The sequence below is a fragment of the Protopterus annectens genome, chromosome 2.part1 (assembly GCF_019279795.1).
Source record: "Protopterus annectens isolate FY-2018-M chromosome 2.part1, PAN1.0, whole genome shotgun sequence".
NCBI classification, from domain to species: Eukaryota; Metazoa; Chordata; order Ceratodontiformes; family Protopteridae; genus Protopterus; species Protopterus annectens.
The window spans coordinates 1,651,221,630-1,651,244,069 of NC_056729.1; the positions used below are offsets into that span (position 1 = coordinate 1,651,221,630).

The window sequence follows — 22,440 nt, forward strand, 5'->3', positions numbered from 1 at the left end:
GAGTATAGGAGAGGGTGGAGGAACAGGAAACATATTGATAAGGAGTGTGAGGATAGTACAGGGTGTTGGAACAGGAACCATATTGATAACAAGGAGTGTGAGGATAGTACAGGGTATTGGAACAGGAAAGTACAGTTGTGTACACTTACCATAAATGTAGATGCTCGAGTGTATTCACTGTTGCAGTCATCACATTTGGGTTATCCTTGTCAGGGTAGCTCTCGGCCAGCCTGAATACCAGAGGCTTAGTATTTCTGTGTCGGTTGCTGTCACGTCAGTACTAATGTCAGGTCGTCAGTAGTACAAAGTAAGGCAGCCGGCGCCATTACATCAGTTTTTCTTGCCCTGTCAGGATATGGTGGAAGAACCCCACCAGTAGAAAGTAAATACCAAAAAGTTCCTTGTAAGGAGAGAGAGAGAAAGCGGGATGGAGGGAGGGAAACCAGGACTGCAACAGTGAATACACTCGAACATCTACATTTATGGTAAGTGTACACAATTGTACTATGTTCTTCCTGTTTCACTGTTGCAGTCATCACATTTGGGTTAATTCTCACAGCTGAGGAAAAGGGTGGAGGCAGTCAAGAAGACTAGGGGCTGGCTAGGATGCCCTGTAAGACTGCAGCGGCAAAACCTGCCCTGGATTTGGAGAAGACAGGCAGGTGGTAATGCTTGGTGAAGGTGTGGACAGATGCCCATGTGGCAGCCTCCAGGATGTCCCTGGTGGGGACTCCTCTGAGGAAAGCTGCAGAGGTGGAAGCTGCTCTGGTAGAGGGAGTCCTGACCCCCTTAGGGGGAGGTTTCCCTTGTTGCTTGTAACAGAAATGGATGCAGTGTGCTATCCATTTGGAAATGGTTTGTTTGGATATGGCTTTGCCTTCTGCCCCTGCAGCACAATTGACTAGCAGTTTATCAGTCTTTCTGAATGATTTAGTCCTGTCTATATAGAATCTGAGTTGTCTGTGCACATCTAGAGAGTGCAGGATCCTTTCCCCCTTGTTTCGTGGGTGAGGGAAAAAGGTGGGCAAATGAATGGATTGGTTGAGAGCCACACTGGACAGCACTGTGGGCATGAAGGATGGGTTAGTCCTGAGGGCCACCCTGTCAGTATGGAAGATGATGAATGGCTCTACAGCCATGACTGCTTGTAGCTCGGATACTCTTCTGGCTGAAGTGGTGTTCAGAAGCAAGACTGTCTTCCAGGAGAGAAACTTTAACTCTGCTGAAGATACTGGTTCAAAGGGGGGCAGGGTGAGTTTTTCCAGCACAAAGTTTAGGTCCCAAACTAGGGTAGGTGCTCTTCTTGGTGGCCTCAAGTTGCTAGCCCCTCTTAGGAACGGTTTGATGAGAGGGTGTGAGAAAAGTGGGTGCTCAGTGCTGAAATGAGCAGAGATAGCAGAGGCATGAATTTTAATAGAGGAAAAGGAGAGACCACTGTGTAGCAGGTCAGCTAGGTAATCCAGGATGAGAGGCAGGGATGGCTGTGCTGTATCAGCTCCCTTAGCCTGAATCCAGGTGCAGAACCTTTTCCATTTGTCAGCATAAGACTTTCTAGTGCTAGGGCATCTAGCCTCACGTACAACATCTAGAATCTGTTTACTGAGATTGGCAGCTTGATCAGTGGTCAGGGAATAAGCCAGGGTGCCAGATTGAGGGTTTGCAATTGGAGTTGCATGAATTCTCCTTCCCTCTGGGTCAGGAGGACTGGGGGTCTGAGGGAGATGCAATGGTGGCAGTGGGGACAGGCTGGCAGCAGTGGGTACCAGTGCTGGCAAGGCCAGTCTGGAGCAATCAGAAATGTCCTTGGTTTTTCCTCCCTTATTTTGAGTAGTACCCTGGTAATGAGAGGTAGTGGGGGAAATGCATAGACTGAGAGGTTGACCCAGGAGAAGGATAGGGCATCCACTTTCCAGGCCCTGAAGTGAGGCTCCCTGGTGCAGAACTTGATGAGCTGATGGTTGGAGTGGGAAGCAAAGAGGTCGACCTTCGGGGTGCCCCATTTCTGAGTTATTAGGTTGAAGGTTATTTGGTCTAGCTGCCACTCATGTGGGTCTAGAAGATTTCTGCTTAAGCTGTCTGCCAGCGAGTTTAGAGAGCCCAGCAGGAATTGTACTAACAGGTGTAATTGCATGAGTGAGGTTGTGTGCCAAAGGGTCATGGCCAGCCTGCATAGAGGGTAGGAGTGAGTCCCTCCCTGCTTGTTGATATGCCACATCACAATAGAGGGTAGGAGTGAGTCCCTCCCTGCGTGATGATGTGCCACATCATAATAGAGGGTAGGAGTGAGTCCCTCCCTGCGTGATGATGTGCCACATCACAATAGAGGGTAGCAGTGAGTCCCTCCCTGCGTGATAATGTGCCACATCACAATAGAGGGTAGGAGTGAGTCCCTCCCTGCGTGATGATGTGCCACATCACAATAGAGGGTAGGAGTGAGTCCCTCCCTGCGTGATAATGTGCCACATCACAATAGAGGGTAGGAGTGAGTCCCTCCCTGCGTGATGATGTGCCACATCACAATAGAGGGTAGGAGTGAGTCCCTCCCTGCGTGATGATGTGCCACATCACAATAGAGGGTAGGAGTGAGTCCCTCCCTGCGTGATGATGTGCCACATCACAATACAGGATAGGAGTGAGTCCCTCCCTGCGTGATGATGTGCCACATCACAATAGAGGGTAGGAGTGAGTCCCTCCCTGCGTGATGATGTGCCACATCACAATACAGGATAGGAGTGAGTCCCTCCCTGCTTGTTGATGTGCCACATCACAATAGAGGGTAGGAGTGAGTCCCTCCCTGCGTGATGATGTGCCACATCACAATAGAGCTTAGGAGTGAGTCCCTCCCTGCGTGATGATGTGCCACATCACAATAGAGGGTAGGAGTGAGTCCCTCCCTGCGTGATGATGTGCCACATCACAATAGAGGGTAGGAGTGAGTCCCTCCCTGCTTGTTGATGTGCCACATCACAATAGAGGGTAGGAGTGAGTCCCTCCCTGCTTGTTGATGTGCCACATCACAACAGAGGGTAGGAGTGAGTCCCTCCCTGCTTGTTGATGTGCCACATCACAGTGGTGTTGTCTGTTTTGATCAGGAGAGCCCCTTGGGAGAGAAGGGGCCTGAAAGCTGTCAATGTGTGCTGGACAGCTAACATCTCTTTTTGGTTGATGTGCAGATGTATTTGCTGTGGGCTCCATTGGCCCTGTATGCACCTGCCATCCAGGTGTGCAATCCAGGCATAGTCTGATGCATCTCTGGTGAGGTTCTGGGTGGCAGGGGGTTGTGAGAAAGGTAGTCCCTTGTTGTGGGAGCATGCTGCTGCCCACCAAAGAAAATGTTCCTTAGGCAAGGTATCCTTGGTATAAGTGTTTCCAGGTCTTGAGAGTGTTGATATTAAAGGCTTTTTAGGTGCCACTGAAGGTTCCTCATATGCAGTCTGGCATATGGAATGAGTAGAATGCAAGAAGCCATGAACCACAGAGCTTGCAGGGTTTTCCTTGAGAAAAACTGGGGTCTAGTGGCTAGTTGAGAGAAGTAGGCTGTCAGGTAAATTTGCTTTTCTAATGTAAGGAATGCCATCTGGGATGCTATGTCCAGGCTTGCTCTCAGGAATATAATCCTTTGGGTGGGTACCAGTTTGGATTTCTTTTCATTGATAGTGTACCCTAGGGAGGTCAGTAGGGACATTACAAAGGCCAGGTGCTTGAGCAGCTTTTCCTGACCATCTGCCTGGATTAGGCAGTCGTCTAAGTATGGGTAAATGTGTATATATCTTTGTCTGCCAAAAGCAATGGCAGGAGCCAGACATTTTGTGAAAACTCTGGGAGCAGTAGATAAGCCAAAGGGAAGTGCAGAGAACTGAAAGTGCAGAGATCCTGCCGTGAAATGTAGATATTTCCTGCATGATTCCCTAATTGGGATGTGGAAGTAGGCCTCTTTTAGGTCTAGGGTGGGTAACCAAGCATTCTTGGAGAGCATAGGTAGTAGTTGCTGTAGGGTGAGCATTCTGAATTTTGGTATCACCAGGAAGGTGTTTAGAATGGATAGATCGAGGATGGGGCGCCAGGTGCCCTCTTTTCTGGGTACCAGGAAAAGTCTGGAGTAGAAACTTCGCCTATCTGTTCTGCAGGAACGTGCTATATTGCCCTCATAGAGAGCAGGGAAAGGTTTTTCGCCTCTGCCCACTGGTTTGGAGGAAAATATGGGAACCATTTTGGGGCTAGGAGTGTGTGGAAAGAAAATTTGTATCCCTGGGACACTATGTTGAGGACCCAGTGGTCATTAGTAATGGTGGACCAGGTGGTTGCATGGAAGGAGAGTTTTCCTCCTAGGGGCAAGTGCAGGTGGGCAGAGGAAGGGGGTGGAAGTGTAGAGTCATTGTGAGTTCTTACCATAAAGGGGTGGATTTGCATTCCTTGGTTTTGAAGTGGAGGAACTCCATTGCTTTGATCTCTGCATTCCCTGTGGCTGTTGTCTGGTGAGTCTGCTTCCCCGGGGTCTGGGTTGAACTGACCTGGAGGGGGCAGGAAAGGACCAGTGCTTGGAGGGGCAATGCTACTGAACCTGGGTGGCTGGACCTGTAGAAAATCCTTAACTGTCTGCATAGATTTAGTTTTTTCTTCCATCATTTGTAAGACCTCCTCTGCCCTGGTGCCAAATAAGTTGTCTTTGTGCAGGGGTGCATCCAATAATTTAGATTTGACATGGTCTGGCAAGGGCTGTTCCTTAAGCCAAGCATGTCTTCTAAGGACAGAACCTCTGACTGCTGTCCTGCAAGAAGCATCTAGGGTGTCAAAACCACAGTGTAAAGTGTGCTAAGTTACTTGGTTTGCAAAATGCATTAACTCTTGTAACACTTTATTTTCTGCACAAGCAGGAATGGATGATATTTTTTGTTTGCAGAGTTCCATGGTATATTGCTGAAATTTTAGCATATGGAACTGACAATTTAGTGCTGTGATAGCAAGAGTAGCAGAGGTGTATACTTTTTTACTCCATCTGTCTAGTGCTCGGGAATCCCTATCTGAAGGGGTGGGATTCTTAGCAGAAGTTACTTTAATTCCTTTAGGACCTTGTGAAATAACCTCAGGGTCCGCAGTAGGATTTTTGAAAAGAAATGTGTGTGAGACAGGGACTCTGTAATACCTGTCAGGTTTTCTGGGAGCAGGAGGGAGGGTGTCAGGAGTCAAACTGGATTCCATGTAAACATCATCCACAACATCAAGGACAGGAAAAATGGCCAGGGGTCTGTGCTGTGGAACATCTAAGAATTCCCCGAGTCTCTCTTTAGACTTAGGGTAGTCCTGACATTCCCATTGGAAATGCTCCCTTAAGGTATGAAGGGTTTCCCCAAAGGAAACTTCCTCGGTGGAGAGGCTGAAGGAATGGATTCCTCTACATCAGAATCCTCATAAGCAGAGAGGGGTTGCATGTCTTTATATTCAGATGATCATAGTCATCAGACTCATGTTCATTTAAAACTACTGGGGACAGATCTCTTTTTCTTTTGGAAGGGGTAGCTTGTCTTCCCCTGAACAGCATTATAAGGTCTTCCGCCATTTTAAGCATTTGAGACTGAGGTAAGGAAGCAGGTGTCTTGAGATTGGGTCGTTGGTTTCTTGGGTGTGGTTCGTAACCTGGGCCTCAGAAACTCGGTAGTCTTCGAAAGAACGTCAGACGAGAAAGAAGTCATCAGTTTGTGTAGAGAATCGGTAGTGCGAAGTAATTCCTCGGAAGCCGGTGCCTGCTCAGCGGATCTGGACCCATCCAGGGTAGAGACAACAGCAGGATCCTTAGGTGAAGAAGAGTTTTGCAGCATACCAGACTCCGAAAGGTTCTCGGTAGTGGCCTGCGAATCCACAGAAGTGGGCATCAGGGGCTGCGAAAGTGCCTAACTGAGGACCGGAGAACTGATGACTAGCTTAATGGAAACGTTATCAGTGGGTATGGACCTGTGCGGTCTGTCTCTGTCTTTATCCTTACATTTTTTTTGGAAGACCTCCTATCGGATGGCTTACCAAAGCCATATCGGAATTCGAGGACTATGAGCGAAAATATCTAGCTACAATAAGGGCCTGACGACATATACTTCTGGTGTTGAACAAAGCATAAAAGCGACAGCGAGGGACATCGTGGTCTGGGCCCACACAAGTGAAGCACTAAGAATAAAAGTCTCGGTGTGGTATTTGCTCTCCACAGGCAAGACAACTGTTAATTTTTTCTGACATCAGTTAGAGCAAGAAAAAAGGATACCACAATGGAGTACTTAGCTTTAGAAGACTTCAGCTTCAATTCGGAAGACGAAACTCCAGTAGGGGCTGACCGGCACTCGTGCGAACTGCTTCTGCTTCGGGCTCCTTGGCACGAAAGACTGATGTAATGGCGTCAGCTGCCTTACTTTATACTACTGATGACCTGACGTCAGTCCTGAAGCGACAGCAACTAACGCAGAAATACTAAGCCTCTGGTATTCGGGCTGGCCGAGGGCTACCCTGGCAGGTATAACCCAAATGTGATGACTGCATCAGTGAAACATGAAGATCATCCATACTGATAACAAGGAGTGTGAGGATAGTAGAGAGTGGGGGAACAGGAACCATATTGATAATGAGGAGTGTGAAGATAGTAGAGGGTGGAGGAACAGGAACCATATCGATAATGAGGAGTGTGAAGATAGTAGAGGGTGGAGGAACAGGAACCATATCGATAATGAGGAGTGTGAGTATAGCAGACAGTGGAGGAACAGGAACCATATTGATATCAAGGAGTGAGGTCGTAGAGGCTAGGAAGGAAAGGAAAGTATGTATGTTTAAGTATAAAGAAGGACAAAATAATAACTAATAACAAATTCTGCTACATGAGACATCATAGGTGCTCCAGAAAAAAAATACACAATGTTGAGAAGTTACAATGGTTGGGAAACTTTCTTAAGAGGGTGGGAAACAAAGTCTGACCGCATTTGTAGTAGGGGAGTGCTCCCTACAGGACTAATCTGCAGTGTTGTTTAAATGTGTTGGGACCATGTAGCAGTCTTAGCTGAAACAGGAAAGAACTTCATTCTGTAAGTAGGAAGTTGGATGGAGCCTCTCTCCAGATTTGCTACGTTGTTTGTGGATATGAAGGAGATTTTTGTTGTATAAGTGAGAGTTTCTGACTGTGCATTGCCAATTCAGTAGGATGCTTAAGGCAGAACAGCAATTAAGTATATAAAAGTTTGTGTTTGAAGTGGAGGTAATAATATTTTACTTTATTTTCATGTGATATTCAGTGTAGCTTGTTAAGAATGTTACAGATACACTTGATGGGTAGATTATAGTCTTTCTTGAATTGTTTTATTTATGTTGTGTATGGCATTATTTCTGTAAACAAAGTTTAGGGATAAGAAAGATGTCTGCCAGTGTTTATCTTGTGCCTGGTTCTATTCATTTGGTTCCAGCATTTCTAGTTTCATATTAGTATCTCCAAATGTTATTAATGTTAATAAATAAAACCACAGCAGGCACCCAAAGAGGCAGAAGGTAATAATAAAACACGAGCCTGTAGTGTAAGCAGCAGCAGGTTTAATCACATAAACGCCACACAATACAAAGCGTTTTCGTCCACCAGACTTCCTCAGATGTAAAATGAAAGAATGAAGGCTGTGCCTGCTTATATACCCCTCCCAATCTAATTAGTAATTAAAACAATTGTTTAATTGACACCAATAAAATCCTGTAACTAAAATATTCATGACAACCTACCAACTTGCCACAAATACAGATGAAAGTAGATAAAAGCATGCACATTTTTATAAGAACTTTAAAATAAATATATAAATACTAAAACCATCACAATGTGTTGGACAGATAAATAAACTTGAATCAAAAACTAACAAAAGGAACTTGCAAAACAATATATATACTTATTTTATAGTTTTGCAGCTCTCATTTTTAAAATAGGGGCAATGGATATGTATTCATTCAGCCCTGGGAATCTATCGGCTTCCAATAACAACTGCCAAAATATTTCTCTCACCTCTATCCTATTTTCCCATGGGCCCCCCCTCACATCACATTGCACCTTCTCTACAACAAAGAAGCCCCATTTTGCTTGGGGACGCATTTTTTAAATCTTCGACTCTAATAGCATATAAATGCTCATAAATCCTCCTTTTGAGTTTACAAGTAGTTTTTCCAATGTAAAATGCACCACAGGTTTTACATAGGGCTAAATAAATCAAGCCTTCACTATTACAGTTGGAAAAACTACTACTCTGAATCTGATGGTCTCTTGACAGGATGTATACAGAATCCTGTCTAAGTATATATGGGCATTGGGTACATGCCCCACATTTGTAGGATCCCAATTTCTTACATGAAACAATAGAACCATTATGCTCCAGCAAATCCTTGAGGTTCCTGCCTTTTTTATATGTAAATCCTAGGGTGTTGGTAAACAAAACGTCCAACTCTGAATAACACCTAAACCTGCTCCAGTGTTGAGTAATAATGTTTTTAACCCTAGAGGTATTCTGATTATAAAAACATCACGTAGTTACCCCCAAAGTTTCTTGATTTCATCCATGGTAACATCACCCCTGGTTGTTGTGTGGTACCCTGCACATTTATTGGTACTATCACACTTGTATCTCCTGTTCCCAAAATAGGTGCAAACCTATCCTTTCTCCCATTCTTTACTTCCTCCAAAACCTCATCAATTAAATAGTTAGGATACTTCCTAGATATAAACATTTCTTTGACTCTCTGACTTTCGTCTTCGAAGTCCGAGTCCAAAGAGGTCATCCTACAACTACGGACAAATTGTCCCTTGATAATACTTCTCTTCTGTTTAAATGGATGGGAACTAGTGAAATATAGGTATGAGTTAGAAAAGGTTTCCTTTCTATATACATTAGATGTAAACTGCTGCCCTAGGACGTCTTTTTTAATAGTGATGTCCAGAAAGTTCATATAGTCATGTGTAATATGGGAAGTAAATTTCAAAAAATTAGTGGTATGGTTTAGATAGTCAATGAAGTCTGTTAACTTTTCCATACTACCTTTCCAAAAAATGCAAATATCATCCAGGTAACGTTTGTAATATACCCAATATTGTGCATATTCAGACTGGAACACAAACTTCTCTTCCCAAACCATGAGCACAATGTTGGCATAAGTAGGAGCACAACTTGCCCCCATGGCCACTCCCTGGATCTGTTTAAACAACTCACCCTCAAAAAATATAAAGTTGTGTTTCAATACCAAATCCATCAACTCTGTATATACCAAAAAAGTATTGTGGTCAAGTTTTCCATGTTGGTGAATGGCATCCTGGAACCATTCTGACCCTGTAGAATGTGGAATCACATTAAATAAATCCTGAATATCAAGGGTTACAAATATTAAGGAATCTGAATACATGTTGCTATTAATACTTCTCAGAAATTCCCACGAGTCCTTAAGTATACCATTGGCCCTAACCCAAATATCTTTTAATTTTATATCCAAAAATTTGGCCAACGGATGGGTTTTAGTGCCATTGGCTGCCACAATGGGTCTCAGGGGTGGATCCTCCACACTTTTATGTACCTTGGGTATCCTGAAAATAGCAGGGATATGGGGTCTGTCCACACTGAGATACTTAAAAGTGTCCTGGTTTATAAAATTGTCATTCAGCATGTCCTGTAAAACCAAATCAATCTTACGGTATGCTAAGTTAATCTCATTCTTGGATACCCTAACATACCTGTTGGTATCATTAAGCATATCCATCATCTTACTGGAATACAAAATACTGTCCATGAAGACCACCCCTCCACCTTTGTCGGGTTGCATCACCCTCAGGTATCTATTTTCTTGAATGGATTTGAGAAGTACCTTTTCTTCTCTAGTCATGTTAAATTTACCATGCCATCCACCCCTATAAACATTCCTGATTTCTTCTTCGACCTCCCTTTCAAAATTTTTTAGCTGGGGGTGTATAGGGGGATTATAGGTACTAGGTCTTCTAATACCACTATTATTACCATCATCCTGTTGCCCCTGAAACATAATATCTAAATTCTTTTTCCGTAGAAAAATCCTCAAGTCTATTAAGCTGTCCACAAAATTACCCCCTGTAGAGGGGATGAATTTAAAACCTTTTGAAAATAAAAGAAAATGTTTCCTGTCAATCTCCTCACTGCTGTAATTGTAAATTTTAAAGTCATGTAGGGTGTGACATGGTCCATCCACAGTAATATTCCCTGTACTCCACTGGTCCAACATGTTGGCTAGTCCCCCTTCCTGGCTACCACTCTTATTTATCTCATGCCGTTTGGGGGACCCCTGTAAAAATACCGCACAGGGGATTTATGCCTTAACCTATCTGATTTCCTAAGTTCAGGGAATTCAGTATTGTTTGAATCCTGATGTTCCCCCATCCCTGAATCACTGTAGATCACTCTATGGTCCATAGAGTCCCAGGCATTGTGTCCCCCTGGTGGAAAAGAAGAGGAATAAGTACTGTGTTGTGGTCCAGATTTATCAAAAAAATTATTTTTTTTGACCAAATTTGTCATTCTTAGGGTACGGGTATGCTTTTTTCTGTCTGTAATCCCTCAAATCCCTATCTATTTTGCCACACTTCCTTTTAAAAATAACATGACATTTTTCTTCCACCTGTTGCTTAATAATAAAATATTTTCTCTTCTCATTTTCAACAGAAAATATAAGATCATTGGTCACTACTTCATTAATGTATTCTATCTCCTGATATACCCCTTTTAATACGGATTTGGATAGCAGACAGGCTGATGTGCCTGTAGAGGAAGTAACTGCAACTTCTTCCGGTTTGCCGTCGAGGGACACTAGAGGTGAGGCTACATTACAGAAGGGAGCTGCAACTAAATTTTGTTACAATCATTTGGCATTGAATTCCCAGAACCTAGGTCCGAATGGACAGTCCTCCCTTTTAGGGGAACGTGGTGTTCAGGGACATGCTCCTGTGGAAATGACTGATAGTATGGCTAATGGTGACAATGGAGTGCACGAGTGGAAGGACTCTCCCTCTTTGGCTTCATGGCTTGTTAGTTACAAGTCTTTTTCCAGTCACCAAGGTACTGATAATAACTTTATATTTAATGACCGGGATGCTGAGAAAGACAGTGAAGTGTCTTATAGAGCCAATATTAAAAAACTCACTGATTTAATTTACAAACATAAAACGCTGGGTATTGACAATTGTTACTTGCAGGACTGTATTAAAAGGGGTATAGTACCCAAAGGATTACGTTTTTATAAGTTTCCGAACAATGTAGTGGAAGGCTCCCCCTTTCACGAAGAATTGTTGAGTATTTTTGACCATAGTGGTTTTGAAGTCATGAAAGCCCTGATTAAAGAAAATGAAAGGCTTATGGGGCAAGTATATCAGGAGATAGAATACATTAATGAAGTAGTGACCAATGATCTTATGTTTTCTGTTGAAAATGAGAAGAGAAAATATTTTATTATTAAGCAACAGGTGGAAGAAAAATGTCATGTTATTTTTAAAAAGAAGTGTGGCAAAATAGATAGGGATTTGAGGGATTACAGACAGAAAAAAAGCATACCCGTACCCTAAGAATGACAAATTTGGTCGAAGAAATAACAATTTTTTTGATAAATCTGGACCACAACACAGTACTTATTCCTCTTCTTTTCCACCAGGGGGACACAATGCCTGGGACTCTATGGACCATAGAATGATCTACAGTGATTCATGGATAGGGGAACATCAGGATTCAAACAATACTGAATTCCCTGAACTTAGGAGATCAGACAGGTTAAGGTACAAATCCCCTGTGCAGTATTTTTACAGGGATCCCCCAAACGGCATGAGATAAATAAGAGTGGTAGCCAGGAAGGGGGACTAGCCAACATGTTGGACCAGTGGAGTACAGGGAATATTACTGTGGATGGACCATGTCACACCCTACATGACTTTAAAATTTACAATTACAGCAGTGAGGAGATTGACAGGAAACATTTTCTTTTATTTTCAAAAGGTTTTAAATTCATTCCCTCTACAGGGGGTAATTTAGTGGACAGCTTAATAGACTTGAGGATTTTTCTACGGAAAAAGAATTTAGATATTATGTTTCAGGGGCAACAGGATGGTGGTACTAATAGTGGTATTAGAAGACCTAGTACCTATAATCCCCCTATACACCCCCAGCTAAAAAATTTTGAAAGGGAGGTCGAGGAAGAAATCAGGAATGTTTATAGGGGTGGATGGCATGGTAAATTTAACATGACTAGAGAAGAAAAGGTACTTCTCAAATCCATTCAAGAAAATAGAAACCTGAGGGTGATGCAACCCAACAAAGGTGGAAGGGTGGTCTTCATGAACAGTATTTTGTATTCCAGTAAGATGATGGATATGCTTAATGATACCAACAGGTATGTTAGGGTATCCAGGAATGAGATTAACTTAGCATACCTAAGATTGATTTGCTTTTACAGGAAATGCTGAATGACCATTTTATAAACCAGGACACTTTTAAGTATCTCAGTGTGGACAGACCCCGTATCCCTGCTATTTTCGGGATACCCAAGGTACATAAAAGTGTGGAGGATCCACCCCTGAGACCCATTGTGGCAGCCAATGGCTCTAAAACCCATCTGTTGGCCAAATTTTTGGATATAAAATTAAAAGATATTTGGGTTAAGGCCAATGGTATACTTAAGGACTCGTGGGAATTTCTGAGAAGTATTAATAGCAACACGTATTCAGATTCCTTAATATTTGTAACCCTTGATATTCAGGATTTATTTAATGTGATTCCACATTCTACAGGGTCAGAATGGTTCCAGGATGCCATTCACCAACATGGAAAACTTGACCACAATACTTTTCTGGTTTATACAGAGTTGATGGATTTGGTATTGAAACACAACTTTATATTTTTTGAGGGTGAGTTGTTTAAACAGATCCAGGGAGTGGCCATGGGGGCAAGTTGTGCCCCTACTTATGCCAACATTGTGCTCATGGTTTGGGAAGAGAAGTTTGTGTTCCAGTCTGAATATGCACAATATTGGGTATATTACAAACATTACCTGGATGATATTTGCATTTTTTGGAAAGGTAGTATGGAAAAGTTAACAGACTTCATTGACTATCTAAACCATACCACTAATTTTTTGAAATTTACTTCCCATATTACACATGACTATATGAACTTTCTGGACGTCACTATTAAAGAAGATGTCCTAGGGCAGCAGTTTACATCTAATGTATATAGAAAGGAAACCTTTTCTAACTCGTACCTATATTTCACTAGTTCCCATCCGTTTAAACAGAAGAGAAGTATTATCAAGGGACAATTTGTCCGTAGTTGTAGGATGACCTCTTTGGACTCGGACTTCGAAGACGAAAGTCAGAGAGTCAAAGAAATGTTTATATCTAGGAAGTATCCTAACTATTTAATTGATGAGGTTTTGGAGGAAGTAAAGAATGGGAGAAAGGATAGGTTTGCCCCTATTTTGGGAACAGGAGATACAAGTGTGATAGTACCAATAAATGTGCAGAGTACCACACAACTACCAGGGGTGATGTTACCATGGATGAAATCAAGAAACCTTGGGGGTAACTATGTGATGTTTTATAATCAGAATACCTCTAGGGTTAAAAACATTATTACTCAACACTGGAGCAGGTTTAGGTGTTATTCAGAGTTGGACGTTTTGTTTACCAACACCCTAGGATTTACATATAAAAAAAGGCAGGAACCTCAAGGATTTGCTGGAGCATAATGGTTCTATTGTTTCATGTAAGAAATTGGGAACCTACAAATGTGGGGCATGTGCCCAATGCCCATATATACTTAGACAGGATTCTGTATACATCCTGTCAAGAGACCATCAGATTCAGAGTAGTAGTTTTTCCAACTGTAATAGTGAAGGCTTGATTTATTTAGCCCTATGTAAAACCTGTGGTGCATTTTATATTGGAAAAACTACTCGTAAACTCAAAAGGAGGATTTATGAGCATTTATATGCTATTAGAGTCGTAGATATTAAAAATGCCTTGTTTAAACATACACTGACATGTCCCCAAGCAAAATGGGGCTTCTTTGTTGTAGAGAAGGTGCAATGTGATGTGAGGGGGGGCCCATGGGAAAATAGGATAGAGGTGAGAGAAATATCTTGGCAGTTGTTATTGGAAGCCAATAGATTCCCAGGGCTGAATGAATACATATCCATTGCTCCTATTTTAAAAATGAGAGCTGCAAAACTATAAAATAAGTATATATATTGTTTTGCAAGTTCCTTTTGTTGGTTTTTGATTCAAGTTTATTTATCTGTCCAACACATTGTGATGGTTTTAGTATTTATATATTTATTTTAAAGTTCTTTTAAAAAATGTGCATGTTTTTATCTACTTTCATCTGTATTTGTGGCAAGGTGATAGGTTGTCACGAATACTTTAGTTACAGGATTTTATTGGTGTCAATTAAACAATTTTTTAATTACTAATTAGATTGGGAGGGGTATATAAGCAGGCACAGCCTTCATTCTTTCATTTTACATCTGAGGAAGTCTGGTGGACGAAAACGCTTTGTATTGTGTGGCGTTTATGTGATTAAACCTGCTGCTGCTTACACTACAGGTTCGTGTTTTATTATTACCTTCTGCCTCTTTGGGTGCCTGTTGTGGTTTTATTGGTTTCTGGTTCTGTGGCACCCTTTCCTTGGAGTTTTTGGATAATGTTAATAAATGTTATATCACTGCTCCGAATTCTGTAAACAAGCAGAGAAGAGAAGGAAATTAATCTGTAATGTGAGTATAATTAGTAAGACATAGAGAGTCACTGGAGGAGGAAAAGTGAAGGTAAATGAGGGGTGTTTCTCTGCCTCACAAATTCCTTGGAGTGAATGAGAACAGAATGAAAGTTTATCAGACATTTGCAATCTGGAAGTAAGTGTTGCCTAAAATTCACTGGAAAGTCAAGACCAGCAAGAGGAGAAGAGAAAGAGAAGAAATGGAATTTGCCTACAACCCATATTTCAGGGAAATGAAACAAGTGAATGGGAATTTATATGCCACCTAAACTTTCAAGAGAGGGATATTAATATGTTAAAAGGACCGAGTAAAGAGGAGATCCTGACAGATAAATACAGAGTTTATGGAGGATGGCAGGAGGAAGAACAGGAAGGGAATGTACCGACCTCCCAAATTCCTTAAAGTAGAGAAGAGGGTAAGAGTTTATTACCCAGCTGTAATATGACTGCGATGCTACTGCAGATGGCATGACATGGTGTGATTTTGTGTGTGTGTGTGTGTGTGTGTGTGTGTGTGTGTGTGTGTGTGTAGGGGGAGTAGATGCAGGTATATTAGATGGGATAATTGGATTACTGTCTAAACACTACAGTCATTCAAATAGACTAGACTGATAGTCAAAGTGCAGGGTACATCAGAGAACAACAAACAAAGGCCATATAGAAGTCATCTTATTAAGCAGACTACTGATGACATCATTGGGAGCATGCCTATGATGCGGGAAGCAGCAAATTGGCTGTGAAACTGTGCAGCCTGTGTCTTTAGTGCCTAGCTCCTGGGTCCAAAGGCAGCTTGTAGTGTGCTAGATCAGATCTTTATCCACAGCAAACTTCTCCTTTATATAACTACGGCATTGGTGTTATTTTTTTCCCGACTCAGTTAATGTGGAAAACCTCCCACTACTTGCAACGTGATTTACACATCTCTGTCCAGTACAATGGGTAATTTAAACTAGCCATTAAGCAGAATCTTGAAAACCCTTTAAGATGACCAGAGGGCAGGATTAAACATCTACGTGTGTGAGTCAGCATCTTGGCTACTAAGTCACTGTGAACCTAGTCAAGCTTTGCGGTATGTGCAGAGAATATCTGTAAACAAAATCTGACCTTTGGACTTTGACTAATATCAACCATAATCACACTCTAGCCCTCTACTGAACTTCTGCGTAATAGAGAAAAGCACACTCCTTTCCATGGGAGAAACCTACAATGCTTTATAGGAAGCAGTGAGATGTGGCTGCAGGGGTTCCTGTCTTCACATTTATTAGGGAAAGGACTGGTTGTTATGTATCCCCTTATGAAGCCTATCTTAAAAATATAAGTACGAACTTAAAAAAGAAAGCAATGTGCATGATCTCCTATGTGTCCATGTTAGCCACTGCCACCTTTCTGCATAACATCCCAGTATAAGTTCAGACTTCTGTTATAACCTGGAATAAAAATCCAAATATCTTAAATGATCCAAACGGTTCAGCAGATAATCTAATCTTCAAGATGCAGCAACATCAGCAAAAAAGCAGTGGGCATTACTTAGTAGATTAAAATATTCTGGGCACATAGCTTAGAATATTCTGGATGCACACCAACAGACTAGAAGGGAAAAACTGATGAGTAAGTATTCAGAACAATACTGGGCTGTGCATTAGCTGCATGTGCTTCACAGAGTTCTGAAGCATGTTGCATCAGACCATCATCATCATCACCATCAGCAGCAGCAGCATTGTACAACTTCCGCATGTGCCCAGAGCAAGCCCATTCCTCTGATACAGATAAAAAAAAATGACAATCCACCTGAGATAGGAGAGCAGACTATCAGTTCAGCCTCACCTCACACTACTAGTGTGTGGATGTCCATCCAGCTCTTGAAAACATGTCCAGTTCTTTTATTCTTTCACACTAACACATCAGTGGTGGATGCCCCACCACTACTCCAAAAAAAAAGGCATGCAGACAATACTTGCCATAAAAACTTGGATCTTTGCAGTTGAGGTGGCACACATATAAAGAGTGCTTGACAAAACGTTTTGCTTCCAGAACTCAGGTCAAAGTAGGCCATGAAAAAAAAAATGGCTAGACAGATCTAGAACCAGCTAACTCCCCCATAGCTTGAGAGCAGATGCTATAGTTAAATGATACTGTACACTGATCTGTCCAGAAAGGTCTCACTGCAGTTTTAAAAGATGGCGAGTGGCACTGATCAGTGTTAGTCACATGCACCCAAGGTCTAGTAGACTCACTTTAGAAAGATGTCATGTAATTTCAGAATAAAAGCAACATATTTGAGTATGTGATATCTGCAATGTAATTATTTATTTACATAACAATATCAAGAACAATAATGTGATAACAGGGCGGGTGAAACTGGTCCTTTTTCAGCCACAATTCAGGCAAAATAGGTGCACATGTTCAAACAAAGTAGTATGTTGTATATGTGAGATGAGGTAAGACAGCTACAAAAATGCCTTAACCAGAAATGTTTACTTACCTCGTGTTTCCATTTGTTAATGAGGACAGTCTGACTGAGCTCAGTAGAGTTTCTTTTCAGCAGAGTTTCAAGGAGAAAAGAAAGCTCTACACAACATTAAGTGCATGATTTTTTTAAATATCAAATAATTAACAATATCAGTAGCAATAGAATTTTCCAGAAACAAAGTACAATAGTTTATGTCATATATTGGTTTATTTCTCATAAAAGTTTTGGGATTCTTAGGTGGGAGTTTATACTGATGGAAAAATGACATGTCTGAAAAAAAATGGCTATTTGGTGCTAATTTTCTAAAAATAAAAAAAAAAAATGCAAAAATGCATCAATAACTTAGCGGTCGCCTCCTGTGCTGAACTTTGTTCCTTTCAAAATAGCAGGCATGATTTTAGTGACTTTGTCGCGTGATTAACAAGGAGGTCTGGTATTCTTCTTCATATTCCAAGGCGGAGAGTGAAATTGGTCATTTGTGATCCATGGTCCACCTTCAGTCCTGTACTACATAAACTGTAACTAAATCAATTTTAAATAAAAATAAACAGTAGTCTTGGAAGCTTGTAGTCCAGCTTAGCTTACTTATGAGATAAGGATACCGTATCTGCAAATTTATTTTAATATGCTCATTCACTGTTCTAAGCTTTTCATTAACTATAAGTAATATTTTCTCCCAAGGCACCACTGAACCCAGATAACTTACCTGCAGTGCACAATAATTGGACCAGCATGTGGAATGCTTTGTTGTTCTTGATTAACTTGGTCTAGAAAACTCAAGACTCCACCAGGCTCATTGGGAACGCCATGATCTGGCCAGCTCAGGTACTGATACTGCCATATTTGCCTCGGAACTTCATGCTAGAAAGGCAAAAGAAGACAGATTTAGCATCTCTGTTCATTTACATCATTACTGCTCAAGCCTCTATCTTACATGCATGCTGTAGTAGTTCCTGTGCTCTGTCCATTTACATCATTACTGCTCAAGCCTCTATCTGATATGCATGCTGTAGTAGTTCCTGTGCTCTGTCCATTTACGTCATTACTGTTCAAGCCTCTATCTGATATGCATGCTGTCCATTTACATCATTACTGCTCAAGCCTCTATCTGATATGCATGCTGTAGTAGTTCCTGTGCTCTGTCCATTTACATCATTACTGCTCAAGCCTCTATCTGATATGCATGCTGTAGTAGTTCCTGTGCTCTGTCCATTTACATCATTACTGCTCAAGCCTCTATCTGATATGCATGCTGTAGTAGTTCCTGTGCTCTGTCCATTTACGTCATTACTGCTCAAGCCTCTATCTGATATGCATGCTGTAGTAGTTCCTGTGCTCTGTCCATTTACATCATTACTGCTCAAGCCTCTATCTGATATGCATGCTGTAGTAGTTCCTGTGCTCTGTCCATTTACATCATTACTGCTCAAGCCTCTATCTGATATGCATGCTGTAGTAGTTCCTGTGCTCTGTCCATTTACATCATTACTGCTCAAGCCTCTATCTGATATGCATGCTGTAGTAGTTCCTGTGCTCTGTCCATTTACATCATTACTGCTCAAGCCTCTATCTGATATGCATGCTGTAGTAGTTCCTGTGCTCTGTCCATTTACATCATTACTGCTCAAGCCTCTATCTGATATGCATGCTGTAGTAGTTCCTGTGCTACCCAACAATACAGCTTGATAATTTCTTCACTCTACCTAGTTTTCTATGTTGTGATTAAAATGGTTAACCCAGTCTTGGGTGAAAATGGTTCCAATGGAAGGGACTGACAAGGCATGCTGACTTTAGACCTCCAGCATTGCACACTGGTCTAATTTTCTTTAGTATTTCTCATTCAAGGAGAGCAAGCACACTCAATCACAAAAATATCCATGCATGGCACCTGTAAAACTCCCTCTCCCCCAGAAGTATTTTACTACTGTCAGCTGTACTTACCTTTATAGAGACGATACATGCTAGCACCTGTAGTCAGCACAGAGCACTGACATCTTGCTGCACCCTACTCTATATATGGCTTGACACACTTCCTCTATTTAGTTCACAGATCTAATACAGAACAGTCTCAATTATCAGAAATGTCAATTATCAAATCCAGCCTTCCAAAGTTTTCGGGGAGAAAAAATGATAATGTCTGAATATGTAAACATTATACATATTTGCTTGAGCATGTTTTTTGAACTTGTAGCCAGCTTGTGTATGAAAAATATTCTTTATTGTCCATTGGAATTGCTGAATTGTTGAAAAGTATATTCCTGCATGCAGAAAAAACGAAGATTTTAGAAGTTGTTTATCCAGTTCCGTTATGTTTGATTATCTAAAGAATTTGATTATCTGAACTACCTTAGGTCCAATTAGCTCAGATAATCCACTCTATACTGCCCATAGTTTCACAGGAAAGTACTGCACAATCTGTCTATACAATAAAACAGGTACAGCCAGTAAAGCCATCATCATTCAGCTTCAGCCTCAGGGAGGTCAAGACACGATAGGGGAGAATTTAAGGCTACCCATCCACATTTTGTAAGAATATGTTCAAGGTACTAAGTGTCACAAGCAAAGGAAACTAATTCTAACATTATATGACAGTTTGTGCTGTTGAAAATGGTTGCAGGCCTGTGTTGTGCTTAGATTTATTCATAAACGCTTTATCTTCTAAACTACAACATGAAAACATGAAAGCACATGTCTGTCAATTGTGCCATATATTGTTTTACTTCTTTTAAAATTGTGAAATTCTTACACGGCAGTTTATACTGATGAAGACAAGGGATATTTAAAAATTGTCAGGGCCAATTATTCTAGAAATAAATCCAGCATTGACTTGGCAGCTGCCTCCTGACACATATGGATGGAGTATTGACTGTGACCCAGCTCTGTGACACACATGCATGGAGCGTTGACTGTGACCCAGCACTGTGACACACATGGATGGAGCATTGACTGTGACCCAGTTCTGTGACACACATGGATGGAGCATTGGTTGTGACCCAGCTCTGTGACACACATGGATGGAGTGTTGACTGTGACCCAGTTCTGTGAAACACATGGATGGAGCGTTGATTGTGACCCAGCTCTGTGACACACATGGATGGAGCGTTGACTGTGACCCAGCTCTGTGACACACATGGATGGTGCGTTGACTGTGACCTAGCTCTGTGACACACATGGATGGAGCACTGACTGTGACAAAGCTCTGTGACACACATGGATGGAGCGCTGACTATGACCCAGACAACACCTGTATTAGCAGTAGTCTGGGTGTTGGAGGCAATGATTAAAAGGGGAAAAGAGTTATGATGTTTTATCTTCTCATCTCTCCCTGTGAGGAGGGCAGAGAGATGTCACAGGTGACATCCTGTCAATAATTCCTTAGTGAAAGCCAACGACCTGTTAAGAGCCATCTGCATCTGAGGGTTCAGGGCTGATAAGGGGCTATGCTGCCCATGTGAGTGAGTGACATTCCTGCATTGCACCAACTGCATGTTCACACGCTGAGCATGTGTGCAGGTGGGATCACTTTTAAATCTCGAAATACTGAAAGATCGACTTTCAGTGTCTCGAGACTAAAGTGGTGTGGAAGTTAGATATGGTGGAAGATGTGTGGCTGTATACAGAGATTCAGTTAGGTTGTAAGTGTTTAAGGGTTTTGGCTAGGGTTTTTTGTTTTTTAGATTTGTGGGAAGTTTTGAGAGTTGGATGGATTAGATGGATGAGTGTCTGTGTTAGTGTTGAAGGCAGGGTGTTTTTTGAATGTGTAGTATGTGTGTTTTTCGTATGTATGCATGATGGTGTGCGAATTAAGTGCAGGGTGCATAACGGTAGTTTTTTTTTTTTATTTCAGGTAGTGCGACCTTGGAGTTGGTATATATAAGTTGCGGGGGTGTGGGGGGGGCAGGGGGGCTTGCCCCCCTGCTTATGCATAGGTTTTATAGGTGTGTGTGTTTTACTGTCTTAGTTAAGGTTTAGGGGGAGGTGGTGTCTGTGATGTTGTCGTGGAGGTTATATTAAAAAAACTGAATTTCACTTACTGAAACTCTTTGGTAATGTGGGTGTTCGGTGTTTAATACTGAAAGTCAGTCTTTCGAGATTTAAAGGTAAATCCATGCAGGCAGGGACTGGAGGTTACAGCATATGCAAACCACCCAATAACTTCTTGCATGATAGCAAAGTTTCAAGTTATTTCTCCAAGCCAAGGGAGAATGAACAGCCATGATTATGGCTATAGGCCAGCTGGTTTGCAGGCATGGAAGCTAAAAAAGTAACTAAAAAAGCATTGATTTTTTTTTTCTGATTGTCTTCACAATGGCATCTAGTGAAGGTAAGTTACATGGTCTGCCTGACAGAATGATGGTAGCTGAAACAGGAAGTTATGTACTCACCATAACGTTCGATGTATGTAGTCCATCTCGCCTCACATTCATACCCATGGGTTCGGAGCCGAATATCAGCTCCAACTTGGCCAAACTTTTCTAGCTCGAAGTCTTCTATTGGCTGGGCTAATCAGGTATCCTGTGGTGCACTGCTCCATATCCCCAGATCTAGTTTGCTGCGAAACTCATTCATACCTCATGCATACACAACATCCAGATAAAAAGAATAAGCTGAAATAAAGGGAACTCTGTAATAAAACCATAACCTCCAGATCCTCCAGGAAGGGGGAAGGTGGGGGGGTAAGTAAGAATGTCAGGCGAGATGGACTACATACATCGAACGTTATGGTGAGTACATAACTTCCTGATGTTATGTAGTCCTATCTCACCTACCTTCTTACCCGTGGGACAGCGTCCCTAGCACCTACAACCTGGGTGGCTCATAGGAAAATACTCCCGAGTACTGTGGAGCCAAAGGACGACCTGCCCCTAGAAACCACATCCAATTTGTAATGAGAAACAAATGTGTGAGGAGAAGCCCAAGTAGCTGCAGCACATATATCATCCATTGACAATCTGGCCTGGTAGGCTGTAGATGTAGAAACAGCCCGAGTAGAGTGAGCCTTGACAGGAAATGGCAGATCTTTTCTTCCCGCTTGGTAGGTGAATGAGATGCAACTATATATCCATCTGGATATGGTGACCTTGGAGACCGGGAACCCAATTTTGTTTTCTGAAAAGGAGACAAATAGTTGATCTGACTTCCAGATATCTTTTGTTCGGAGCAGATAGAAGCATAACTGTCTATGTACATCCAATT

The 22,440-nt window shown here is 41.8% G+C and overlaps 1 protein-coding gene across 1 annotated transcript in view; it reads right to left on the reverse strand.

The window, feature by feature from the left end:
- The window catches only part of LOC122794574 (tyrosine-protein phosphatase non-receptor type 11-like), a gene marked incomplete at its 5' end in the record, with an annotated part of 1,649,855 nt that overhangs the window by 132,358 nt on the left and 1,495,057 nt on the right, over positions 1 to 22,440 (reverse strand). Inside the window, one exon of the mRNA XM_044063080.1 lies at positions 17,951 to 18,105. Coding sequence (XP_043919015.1) covers positions 17,951 to 18,105 — 155 coding nt within the window. The remainder of the gene's footprint in view (positions 1 to 17,950; positions 18,106 to 22,440) is intronic.